A 13212-nucleotide genomic window follows, 5' to 3' on the forward strand; every position below is an offset into this window, starting at 1 on the left:
TTTTTTTTTACTTCAACAATAATCTGCCAAGGGTCTTTTTTTAAAACGAGACCGAACTTAAGTCTGTGCTCCAAAGCTAAAATATTTATGACCATTTTTTGACAGACATTTTTTCCACTATGGAGCTATGTGTAACTTTTTTTAATTGAAGGGTTGAAGTACATCGCAAATGTTGACCAAAAATTTGTCTTTAGCTCTTCTGTATTGCATAATCTACTTTGCATGCTCTGTTTCTTAGAATAAAATTGTTTCATTTAACTTTCCCCTGGTTTCACAGACCAGGCTTAAGCTAGTCCTAGACTAAAATGCATGTTTGAGCTGTTTTAACTGAAAGTAACTTGCACTGACATATCTTAAAATATGTGCTATAGGTTTGTCTCAAGATGCACACCAGTAATGTTTTTTTTCTAGGGTATGTTTCTAAAAGATACTTAAATACCCTAATTGAAATAGGGCCTAATCCTGGTTTAGACTAAGTCCTGTCTGTGAAACCGTGCCATAGTGTATTTAATTTGAAAATGAACTTAAATAGAAAAGATGAAAGATTCTTATGTTTAACTTCTGTTAATATGACAGACTAAAGGCCCATTCACACCAAGGATGATAACTATAACAATAATGATGAATATATAGTTCTAAAAATGAAAGAATAGCAGTTCACACTGCAATAATAACGATAATGTCAGAGAAACTATATCGTTGAAATCACTTTCGGAGCATTTTTTATTTTTTTCTCTCCAGCTGATATGGACACTAATATGGTTATTGTTATATAGTTATTCTTGGTGTGAACAGGCCTTAATGAATGATGAAATAAGGTGTAAAGTATCAGTAAAGCATTACTCACAAAAGATAGTTTCACCTTTTATTTAAGTAGCCTATTTACAAGTGCTGGAAAATGAGACTGCCTACCAGTGCAAAATCTGTACACAAAATTCTGATGTGATTTGTATATACAAGAGATTAGTAGAGGAAAGGACACACTCAGTCATTCATGCATGTAACAGGGAATACATCTGCAAAGATTAAGGGTTTGGGAAAAGACCTGAAGACATTATTTGACTTGATTGATTGGACTTGTGATGCAAGCCATGAAAATAACTGCAGTTAACGTATATCTCTATAGGATTTAGAAGGATATATATATATATATATTTAAATTTTTTTATCTTGGAGTAACTCCAGCAAATCTCAGTTTTTTTTTGACTAGTAAATATATATATTTTATACTTCACACCATATTGCCATTTTGTGTCAACATAATTTGATCATTTATATAAACCCTCACATCCGTCTATCAACATCTTATGTGTTTTCAGTGCGTACTGGAGATTCTGACCACGCATGTGGTACCATGCCAACCCGCCTCTGGCAGAGCCAAGAAGAGTCGTGACTAAACCAGCATAACGAATCAAGAGAAAAGGAAGCAAAACAGAAATTAAAAGGACACTTTTAACTGCATTTTGAGTGAAACCATGATATTAAAATTGACAATGAAGCACCAAGAACATTTTCATCAACACTACTATGACTTAGATTAAAGTCTTTTAGTGAGTCATGTATCCAGATTAGAACGCCTTGATTGACTCATCCATAATGTTTTGTTTTTTTGTTTTTTTTAGAGATGCTAATGCATTTTGCAAAAAAGGACAATTACTGCATGTTCATGCCGGATGCAAAATTAGTCGAGCCTTATACACCAGGGGTATTTCCCCTTTCAGCGATCTTAAAGAGGGCTGAAAACCAGTCCAATGTGGGAGAGAAATAAAACAAAACAAATCACAATCTTGCATGAGTAAAGTGCATAAAAACTTAAAAATGGAGATTAGAAAAACTATCCTCCAACAACAGAGCCAAACAAAAGGAAAACAAAGTTTCAGCGAGAACATGGTTTGTGAATGTGGTCAACTGTCCCTCCAGCTCTGCTCTACAATCGCTGACACCCGTTTCTCATATTCTCGCTTATTTTCTTGATACAGTTGTGCTGCCTGGCTGTTTGCAGGGCTGTTGGGATTTGGCTCATCTAGAAGGGACTGTAAAGAAAGAGAAATCAAATTTTAGGCCTCACGAGTATAACAATGGACACTTTTCAAATTTGACATCTTTCTCTCTTCTCATCAAGTCAAGTCATCTTCATTTATATAGCACTTTTCACAATACACATTGTCTCAAAGCAGCTTCACAGTGACAATAGGAAAATTATTATCAAGCTAAAGTTGGTTTTTGATTGAATCACTTCCGTTGTAAAAATTGTTAATTATTACTTTAGGGGCCACTGAAGTGACACCTTTCGTACTGAAAAACTGAATACCTTTAATGCGTTCTTGCCGTTCATTTACATGTTTAGTCTAAAAGGAAAGTAATCAATCTCTATATTTTTTCCCCAAGTCATGGAAACTCTAGCACAGATTTTTACTATGGGAGCAAATGGAAATACAAAAATTATATTTGCTGTGGTCTCCTGTTCAATGCTATTGAAGTTATTGAACTATGAAGAGATCCACTTCTGAGAACCCCAGGAATGTGAAGTGTCCATTGGAAAGTAAAGTTACAATTACAAGAAAAAAAAAAAAAACAGAAAATCACTACAAGCAATCTAATTATACAATTATCAGATTTAATAATGTCCACAAGCTGTATAAAACATATTTAACTGTAAAACAAAGTTTGTTAACATACCTGGATTGATGTCAGAATAGAAGAAACATCATAAGTTGGACTCCAACGATTCTGAAGAATATCTAGGCAGATACTGCCATCAGCATACACTGAGAAAAACAAGAAAAAAAAAGAGCAACATATTCACTACATTCACAGTCCAAAAAATAAATAAATAAATAATAATAAAAAGATATGATAATGCATGAACCTTTTCTAAAATAGTAAAAAAAAAAAAAGTAGTAACAGAATGCTTCCAAAACAACATCTAAACAATTCTTACTAATACTGTACAGAAAATATGACAGCAGTAACTTTGATAATGGATTTGAAATATTGAAAGAGTAAATATTAGGGCTGGGTATTGACACAAATTTCACAATTTGATTTGATTTCACAAGCTGATTCTGATTCATTTCGAATTGATGATTTTGTATATATCAGGTACAATACAAGGCAAAAAAACAAAACAAAATCAACTAATGCTGTAAACTATACAGGGAGTCAGTTGGTACTACATACATTAAGCATTTCAGGAAGTTGCACTGTATATTTTAACATACTTCTGATGTCCATTCATGTTTATCTCGTGCTGTAACTAGTAGTAAAGGGGAAAAGATGATCAGTTCACTGCTGCTTCGCTTGATCTGAGGCGGCAACCATGATCTGTTAAAGAGCTCCAAAACGGTATTAATTCTAGTCGACTATTAATAGTTTAAGTCATTAGTTGAGTAATCGCACATTGTAATTTATATTCATTTAATTACTTAAATATATACTGAAGGGGATACTAAACCATAATGAGCCTTTTATATACAGTGGGTACGGACAGTATTCAGACCCCCTTAAATTTTTCACTCTTTGTTATATTGCAGCCATTTGCTAAAATCATTTAAGTTCATTTTTTTTCCTCATTAATGTACACACAGCACCCCATATTGACAGAAAAACACAGAATTGACATTTTTGCAGATTTATTAAAAAAGAAAAACTGAAATATCACATGGTAATAAGTATTCAGACCCTTTGCTATGACACTCATATTTTTAACTCAGGTGCTGTCCATTTCTTCTGATCATCCTTGAGATGGTTCTACACCTTCATTTGAGTCCAGCTGTGTTTGATTACACTGATTCGGACTTGATTAGGAAAGCCACACACCTGTCTATATAAGACCTTACAGCTCACAGTGCATGTCAGAGCAAATGAGAATCATGAGGTCAAAGGAACTGCCTGAAGAGCTCAGAGACAGAATTGTGGCAAGGCACAGATCTGGCCATGGTTACAAAAAAAATTCTGCTGCACTTAAGGTTCCTAAGAGCACAGTGGCCTCCATAATCCTTAAATGGAAGATGTTTGGGATGACCAGAACCCTTCCTAGAGCCGGCCGTCCGGCCAAACTGAGCTATCTGGGGAGAAGAGCCTTGGTGAGAGAGGTAAAGAAGAAGCCAAAGATCACTGTGGCTGAGCTCCAGAGATGCAGTCGGGAGATGGGAGAAAGTTGCAGAAAGTCAACCATCACTGCAGCCCTCCACCAGTCGGGGCTTTATGGCAAAGTGGCCCGACGGAAGCCTCTCCTCAGTGCAAGACACATGAAAGCCTGCATGGAGTTTGCTAAAAAACACCTGAAGGACTCCAAGATGGTGAGAAATAAGATTCTCTGGTCTGATGAGACCAAGATAGAACTTTTTGGCCTTAATTCTAAGCGGTATGTGTGGAGAAAACCAGGCACTGCTCATCACCTGTCCAATACAGTCCCAACAGTGAAGCATGGTGGTGGCAGCATCATGCTGTGGGGGTGTTTTTCAGCTGCAGGGACAGGACGACTGGTTGCAATCGAGGGAAAGATGAATGCGGCCAAGTACAGGGATATCCTGGACGAAAACCTTCTCAGGACCTCAGACTGGGCCGAAGGTTTACCTTCCAACAAGACAATGACCCTAAGCACACAGCTAAAATAACAAAGGAGTGGCTTCACAAACACTCCGTGACTGTTCTTGAATTGCCCAGCCAAAGCCCTGACTTAAACCCAATTGAGCATCTCTGGAGAGACCTAAAAATGGCTGTCCACCAACGTTTACCATCCAACCTGACAGAACTGGAGAGGATCTGCAAGGAGGAATGGCAGAGGGTCCCCAAATCCAGGTGTGAAAAACTTGTTGCATCTTTCCCAAAAAGACTCATGGCTGTATTAGATCAAAAGGGTGCTTCTACTAAATACTGAGCAAAGGGTCTGAATACTTAGGACCATGTGATATTTCAGTTTTTCTTTTTTAATAAATCTGCAAAAATGTTAACAATTCTGTGTTTTTCTGTCAATATGGGGTGCTGTGTGTACATTAATGAAGAGAAAAAAAATGAACTTAAATGATTTTAGCAAATGGCTGCAATATAACAAAGAGTGAAACATTTAAGGGGGTCTGAATACTTTCCATACCCACTGTGTATATGTGTGTGTATGTATATATATATATATATATATATATATATATATATATATATATATATATATATATATATATATATATATATATATATATATATATATATATATACTGTGTGCAGAATTATTATATGTAATATAGCCTATTCCTCGCTCAAGCATACACAAAGATTTGCCTGTGCTTTGCGGCAAAGTATTGATTATGAATGCGTCTGAAAAATAGCAAGGAGACATTATTCAGGGATGCAAACAGGTAAGGGGGGAAAAAGGTGAGAACATTGCGTAGGGTGGGGGCATGCTCCGAACAAATTTTTTTAAAGACATTTGCTTTACATGCTCATTTGTAGCTACTTTAATTGATTTTTTTAATTTGTTATTGCCATGTATGTCCAAAACTATAATTTCACACACACACACACACACACACACACACACACACACACACACACACACACACAAAAAAAAAATCGTTGCAACATTTCACCAAAATCAAGATTGAATAGGCTACATTTGGTCAAAACCTCAAGTATAAAAACAGATGAAGTGCTATGGCTATTTAAGACAATATTGGCTGATTAAAGGACAATACTGAGCTAAACTGCAAACTGTTTGCCCTCTCTCTCTTCACCGTTCCAACATCTTAGACACCCCCACCCCCCCACTCAGTGTTGTCTCCTGTTTGTGAGGCAAATATACACTGAGTTTCCGTTCATTTTTTTGATGCCCTCCAGTTCAGGTAGAACGAGACGGCAGAAAGAGCATCCTGTTTGTTTTCTTTATTTTACAAAAGCACAACGTTTTGTTGTTATTGTGAGTTTACACAACTAAAATTTTGGTCGACTAAAACTATTCTCTTCGCCTAATGTTGACCATTAGGGGGAAGCCCTTGTATTGATTGTTTGAATTTCATAATGAAATGGACAGAATTTGAAATCTGAGACATTGTTTCCTACCAAAAGTAAAGCATGAAGCTTTTTGCGATTTATTGGATGGGAGGCGCGATACAATGTTCAGTTCATTCATCAACTGAAAACGGCATAGACTAAAAGATCTGATCTTATGATTTAAGAATTGATATCGGTTCATAAAAGCATCAATCGATTAAAATGGAGAAAGCAATATTTTTACCCAGCCCTAGAAAATAAGCATTTGCATCAATACACTTAAATATTTTGCTAAATTGGTTTATTCCTAAAAAATGTTTAATTAAAACATTTTATAAATAAACCAATTTTAACAAAAACAACAAACAAACAAAAACAAATGGTACGTGTAGAACTTTGTGAATGATTTAAATTAATAAATCCTACAGGAGCAGATTCTGTGTGGAAACGTACATACATTTGTAGTTAGATTCTCTTTGACAACGCTTCTATTTTGAGATGAACAGGAAGCGTCACTCACCATTTGGATGAAACATCTTTGAGACAAACCGCACAGTTGGGGGCTTGTTGGGATATTCCTCTGTGAACTCAACTGTGAGTTTGAAGGTACCTTGTGTGCAGAGCAGAAACAACATTGCATCTTTAATCAGTGAAAGACAAATGTTACTCATTTTCTTTACACATGCTATTAGCCATGTGTGCATGTGTCTGGGTCAGCAGACAGACACTTACCATCTTCAAAAGGTGTTCCCTCTGGACTGCATGTAAAAAGATGAAACACAATATTCAGGTCAAAGGCAGGAGGAAGTGTATGTTTACTTCCCCATACTAATTTTCAAAAGTTTGGGGTCGGTAAGATTTTCATGCAAAGTGTTTTTGAAAAAAAGTCTCTTGCGCTCACCAAAAGCTGCATATTAAAATAACTGTTTGACGTTTTAATATATTTTAAAAATGTATTCATGTGATGGCAAAGCTAAACATTCAGCATCATTATTCAGTGTCGCACGATCCTTTAGAAATAATTCGAATACACTGACATTTCTCATTATTATCAATATTGTTGTGCTGATTGATATTTTGTGATGCATTTTTTTAGGATTCTTCAGGCCAGTTCACACAGTGCCGCCAGACAGCAACAGACGCCTCGTCTGGTTTTGTCAGATCAGTGTGAAACCCCTGTCGGAGTCTGTCGGAGCTTGTTTTCAGTGATTGAACATGATGAATCGGAATTAGAACGTCTAAGAAGTGACTGTAATCTGGTGACTGTCTGCATTGGTTGGTGGGGTGTTTATTGGATTTTTTTGATGAATAGAAAGTTCAATTTTTTTAACAGAAAACTTTTGTAACATTATAAATGTCTTTACGTTCACTTTTAATCAATTTAAAGAGTCTTTGCTGAATAAAAGTATTAATTCTTTCAAAGAAAAAGAAATCTTACTGACCCCAAACATTAACAGAGAACTGCATAATTTTTAAACATAATTCATTTATAGGCCTGGAAATATCCATTTTAAAATTCCACCATATTTTCCATGATCGTGGGGAGCCTGATACATGTGCTGGTAGGCTCAGCCTCCCCTCGATCGGGCTGCTTTACCCTCTTCTTACCCGAATATGACTGCATTCCACACCATGATGTTGTTCTCAGATGGAGCTCCACTGACTCCGGCTGGCGGATCCTCCTGGAGCCTGTGGGACCACCACAAAACACTGACTCAAAACTGTTTTTCAGCGTGTCAATCAAAATAATTGATTAGGAAAAACCTGGAATATTACATGACAAAGTGTGGCTTCTCTTTACTATATAAACATTGCTAGAATTAAAAAATATATTGGCTAAAAACTATTATAATTACATCCAAACAAGTCAAGCTTGAATAACTTCTCTAACCGGCTTACACTAGCTAGCTAGCTAATAGCTCAAATAAACGTGGAGTTTCTGTGAACCCTCGCAATTTAAACAGGTAATGTGATACTACCGACAGACTCACAGCAATAAACACAACATTAAATGGCGTATTTTGAATCGTTTATATTACGTTTAATAACCGTCCACCGAACTGAGTGATACGAAGCTAACCAGCTAACGTTAGCCAGCTATTCCACCAAAACAAACACATCTATCATTTCACAGCTACTCACCGCTTAAAATCTCGCATGAGTCGCCTTCTAGCTGGAGTAGACATCTTTAACTACACTAAAAGCGTCAGCGATTATTTTTAGAGCCCTAATAACAAATCCTAATGTAACTGTATATGTCACAACAGTGACGATTAGTATGCCTTTTTGAGTACAAGACGTCTTTTCACGAGACACGATTATACCACCTGTGCAGCACAGGGGGGTATTTGACACTCAAAACCATCATACTAATCAATTTTGTGTTTTTGTAGAGACCCAATGATTGACATTGTCACTATTCGTTTAAGTCTTTATGGGTAAGGATGAATATAATGCGATAATTTGCCTGAAATGTTCTTCTCAGACTACGTAAAGGGCAAGGGTCCCCCTGTTTTTCTAACAGTTGGTACGGTCTTAGCAGGAGGAGGAATGAGGTCAGTGTCCTCCTAGCGGTTGAGGCGGGAAATGCAATAAACGACGACCTTTTTGTACTCTGACGCGTTAAAGATATTTCACAACAGGTAAACGATTAGTGTTCATTTTTTTCATCTTTTTCAATCACATATTCGATAATAATAAGGAGGAAATGTAAGTTTTGGCTACTTTAAAGAGGGCAGTTTGAGTCAGAGTTTAAAACTGTGTGTGGACTATCAAATACAACCAAAAACGTAACGTTACAGGTCAGTAAAACCAGTGAAAACCAACATTTTGGTTCCTACATACATATTACAAGAGGTGAAAATGTAAATATTGTCAAGGGTTGAGATTGTAGGTTAGAAAACATGATTCATGATCCAGTCAATTCATCAACCGTTTTATTCATACAGTACACAGTAAATAGCTATGTAAGAAATGGGCGTCAGTAAACAATTAAATTTTATATGTAGGCACAATTAATACAACAAATGTCCTTACAAATAATGCATAAAAAATGTACAGCTTTTGGGATTCTCCAGCTGAATTAAATGGCCGAAATTAGAAAATAATAACAATAATAAAAAGGATTGCACTTTTTTGTCTTGCAACAAATACAAATACAGTGACCTTTTCAAAGTACATGGACTTAAAGCAATTCAGCACATTCTCTATGGATCTATAAAGGCATACCAGTCTGGATTGGACGTCCTAACAGCCATGATAGAGGTGCATGGTGTTGAAGGTGATGTGGTCATACTGCTCCTCAACACTGACTGACTTGCGGTGCTCTATCTGACTGCTTGCGTCCTCCATGTTCTCAGCTGTGTCTCCATTATGATGAAGGCCAATGTCAAAGAAACCAAGATTTAAAGAGACACCCACATTCCCAATATGATCACCATTCTCAACCTCAGATGAATTCCCATTTACGCTCTCACGCGTCAGGTCACCTCCATTGAGGTGCTGCACAGGATGGCAGTGCCCGTTTAAAGGAAGTCCTGCTGTCAAAGAGAACAAATGAATTATAATCTCATCATTAAAGGAAAAAATATTAACTGAATGTTTTTGTTTTGCACAACAATTTCCAGCAAGTTTCATCTTTTATCCGTATTTGATTCTGCAGTGTTGATATTCTTTAGTGGACATTTCAGGGGCACTCTGTAGATTGTTCAGTTTAGGGTCACATCCAGTTTGGTTTACATAACATGATTATAGCTGAACATTTGAACCTGAGATTGAAGTCCTGCTTCAAGTCATGGTATCGCTTACCTCTACAAATATATTGCACAGGCACACTGCCCTACATTAGCTGCAACATTAAACATTATGACTTAATATTTATTCAACATTAAATAATAGGATTAAATCTTAAATTTGGGAGCAGCAAAGTAGTTTAGGGGTTACAATGGAAGGTGCAAACCACTGGATGATAAACTACAAAAAAAAAAAACAGTATCAAATGAACATGCACATGGCCTCTCTTTTGCAAACATGTTCTTACAAACTATTCCCAAGTACAAACCCAAGAGTCAATGATGATTGTTAAATGACAGAACATTTAATGAGAATAAGAAATTACATTTGCATCAGTTTTAGGCATTCACACATGAACATTTTCCATCTCAAACTCAATGTCAGACATATCCGTTGTTCAAATGAGCACTTACAGTCAGACGTCCCTTTGTAATTCAGAATAGTCTGAGTAGGCAATCATGCGATAGACTATATGCTGTGCAAAATTTCTTTTGTTCTTTGTGAAATATGACAGTTTTTATATGAATTTATATAAAGTACAATGTAATCAACTTTTGATCAATCAACTTTTCTCAGTTAATAGCTAATATCATACTTTGCAAATATTTTCTACACTACATGTGTAATGCTATCCAAAACATTAGCAAGGAAAAGGTACACTTTTACCCTCATACAATAACCTGACTGATAAACACTTGAGACTGAATAAATCTAACAAGACAGACCCTCTTCAACAGATTTTGCAATAACAGCAACAGAAAGAATGAGAACAACCTAATATAGTAAAATAGTCTAAGTTTAAAGAAGTGACTGAAGAGCACCTCTTCCAAACAGGAACACACATATGAAAGCTGCACAGCGAAGGTCCATGGATGTACTCTATACATTCATGAAAAGATATGCTTTGGCATAACAAGGTAATTAAAAGTTTAAGAAAAGAAATAGATTGAAAATAAAATGCACAATATTTTATATTTTAAACATGGAAAAAAAATCCATTCATCTGGAATCTTTTTTTTTCTTGCTACTTTGACCCATATTTTACCTGCAATCATATCAAAAGTATTAACCAATAGCCTGAACCAAAATCCAATGTTACAAAATTCAAGGGCAGAAAGTTGGCAGGGCAATTACAATTCACAAGCAAAAGCTGTGAATCAGTATCATACTAAGACTGAAACAACATTGACATACTTTCCAAGTATCGATTTCATGGCATAAAAACAGCCTCATAACAAAAAGCAACTACTTTAGAGAGAAGGTAAAATATCTGAATCATTGAATAGTTCTTGCAACGCATTGGAATCAAAATTAAAATGGCATTCAAGGAAGTTATTGTGCAAAACAAAACTCAATTTGCTTCCGCTGAGCAAAAGACTTCTCCATTTTAGTTTAGAACAAAGTGCATACCACCAAAAGTTAAAAAGACGAGGTGGTTTGAGTAACTTATGATCAAATGTTTTATACATATGATGTGTGCCAAATTAAATTTTCCCTCCCAAAGCACACATCACCAAAAGAGCTTAAAGGAAGCAAAGGCAAATGCCCCTACAAATAGGCATAGGAGTTAGTACAACGACATGGTATCTGCATTGAGGTCACAGTGAAGATCTCCAACTCTTTGTGGACTGGAGAGGATGAGCTCTCCATTTGGTCCCCCCTGTCTTGCTCTGGACTCGTGTAGCCATTGGACCCCAAAGGCAAGGATCCATTTAAGGGTCGGTTCCCACCTGTGGTGCTCAGCGGTGGCCCAAACTCCATGTGCATGTTCTCCATCTGGTCCTGTCCGCTGGATCCGTTTACTCCATTTATTGGCTGATGACCAAGATCTGCAATGACACATGCTGAGGTATTAATGCAGGGTTTAACAAGAATATTTTTTTTTTCTAAAGGCCTGATTGAAAATTTTCACTGGCCCCGACACCAAAAAGGCCTTCTGAAGCGAAGCGATGCATTTGTGTAAGAAAAATATCCATATTTAAAACTTTAAAAACTAAAATAACTAGCTTCCTGAAGATGGCTGTACGCACGTCAACTTAGAGTAACCCCTGATGCGATGTAGGATTATCGAAAGCTTTGACGCCTCTCGCTGTTCAAACAAATAGGACTGTGCAACAATCTCAAGCTCCTCTTCTCTTATATCGAAATCCTCCGACGTTTCTCTTTAAAAATTCTCGTTTTAGCCTTCTAATTCGTGACCGGCGTTTTGTTTTTCTCTATCCTCTGCATTTCCGTGTTCATCATTGGGTCAGAGTTCACTCTTTCGCAGTAAACTGATGTGTACAGCCATCTGCCGGAAGCTAGTTATTTTAAGTTTTAAATACGTATATTTTTCTTACAGAAATGCATTGCTTCACTTCAGAAGGCCTTTATTAACACCCATATACACCTATGATGGCTTGAGGGTGAGTAAATCATGGGGTAATTTTCATTTTTGGGTGAACTAACCCTTTAATGAGGATACTCGCCAAAATGGGTATTTTGTCATTTTGTGTATATTTGTCCACTCCAGAGTAAGGAGACACAAAAGAGAATTCGGTCAATTTGGTGTTCGAGTACTCTGAGTACAAAATTGAGTTTAGTTGAGTCTTCTTCTCTTGAATGGTGTAAAAGCGCTTGAATGTTTAAACTTTTAAAATATACAGTTAAGACTTACCATCTGTTCTGGCCTTTTTAATGTGATTAGACTCCATGCAATCAAGGGACCTCTTTCGGCTGGGAACCCCATTAAGGGTGCTCCGCTCTTGGATTAGCTTGCGGTCCCCAAAGCACACAGAGCCATTGGTTGAGAAGCCGTTAAACTGGCTGAGCTGCTGGTTCTGGGCATTGGAAAGCAGCTGGGCACACTCTTGAAAGCCCTGGGCATGGGCCAGGTCAGCTGCAGTCAGTCCACTAGCGTTCCTCATGCTGCGCAATGATAAAATTAGCGTGTTAACACTGCTGCTCTAAGGCAAATGTTTGTAAACCACTCTCTCTCACACACACACACACACAAACAAACACACTGTCCCTTTCTTTATTTCATATCCTAATTTATTTCTGACATTTATGTTCTTTAATGAGGGTAAAAAAATTGCACAAATCATTGAAAATGTATATAATTTAAAAACATTTATAGTGTAGTGACATCTCAACTGCAATAGAAAATGAAAAACTATTGAAGCATACACACAAGTAGACAAGAACATGATGAAAAATGACCATAATTCGGGATTATTTCCACAAGATTGACTGGCAAGAAGATTGAGAAGGAGTCTGGCACTGCCAGATGATTTTCCAAGAATTATCTTCAATGCAAGATGAACTGGACAGATGATACATTTGAAAAAAATGGTGAAAAGGAAATTGTGCTATTGTTTATTAATGCTATTAATAAACACAGTAAAGCAGCAGCAGCAACAAGAAGACAATAACTGTAGATAGAATAACGTAGAA

General features: G+C 36.6%; 2 protein-coding genes across 4 annotated transcripts in view; both read right to left on the bottom strand.

Annotated features, from left to right (window-relative positions):
• Positions 1–851: 851 nt before the first annotated feature.
• ube2al (ubiquitin conjugating enzyme E2 A, like) lies at positions 852–8292 on the bottom strand. Of its 2 annotated transcripts, none has more exons than XM_048193114.1 (6): positions 8128–8292; positions 7594–7674; positions 6718–6743; positions 6506–6595; positions 2680–2768; positions 852–2033 (listed from the first exon to the last, which is right to left on the bottom strand). In XM_048193114.1, exons 1-6 carry the CDS (start codon positions 8169–8171, stop codon positions 1905–1907), a joined length of 459 nt encoding a protein of 152 aa, XP_048049071.1. In that variant the 5' UTR covers positions 8172–8292; the 3' UTR covers positions 852–1904. The 2 variants fall into 2 exon arrangements, with proteins under 2 accessions (XP_048049071.1, XP_048049072.1); XM_048193115.1 differs by lacking the exon at positions 8128–8292 and adding an exon at positions 8025–8066.
• Positions 8293–8907: 615 nt separating this feature from the next.
• The window catches only part of ankrd10b (ankyrin repeat domain 10b), a 31269-nt gene continuing 26964 nt past the window's right edge, over positions 8908–13212 (bottom strand). The window contains exons 4-6 of one of the 2 annotated variants that reach the window (XM_048193110.1): positions 12434–12684; positions 11508–11606; positions 8908–9524 (exon numbers count right to left, since the gene is read on the bottom strand). In XM_048193110.1, coding sequence (XP_048049067.1) covers positions 9232–9524; positions 11508–11606; positions 12434–12684 — 643 coding nt within the window. In that variant the 3' untranslated portion in view covers positions 8908–9231. The remainder of the gene's footprint in view (positions 9525–11507; positions 11607–12433; positions 12685–13212) is intronic. The other variant, XM_048193111.1, reaches the window with a different exon arrangement.

The sequence above is a fragment of the Megalobrama amblycephala genome, linkage group LG6, assembly GCF_018812025.1.
Source record: "Megalobrama amblycephala isolate DHTTF-2021 linkage group LG6, ASM1881202v1, whole genome shotgun sequence".
Taxonomy (NCBI): Eukaryota; Metazoa; Chordata; class Actinopteri; order Cypriniformes; family Xenocyprididae; genus Megalobrama; species Megalobrama amblycephala.

Excerpts from the sequence above, each read along its gene's own strand:
- ube2al (XM_048193114.1), bottom strand. The coding sequence starts at position 8,171 with ATGTCTACTCCAGCTAGAAGGCGACTCATGCGAGATTTTAAGCG. Across the intron at positions 7,675-8,127 it reads CTCATGCGAGATTTTAAGCG|GCTCCAGGAGGATCCGCCAG; the intron begins GTGAGTAGCTGT and ends GTGGTCCCACAG. Across the intron at positions 6,744-7,593 it reads TGGAATGCAGTCATATTCGG|TCCAGAGGGAACACCTTTTG; the intron begins GTAAGAAGAGGG and ends TTTTACATGCAG.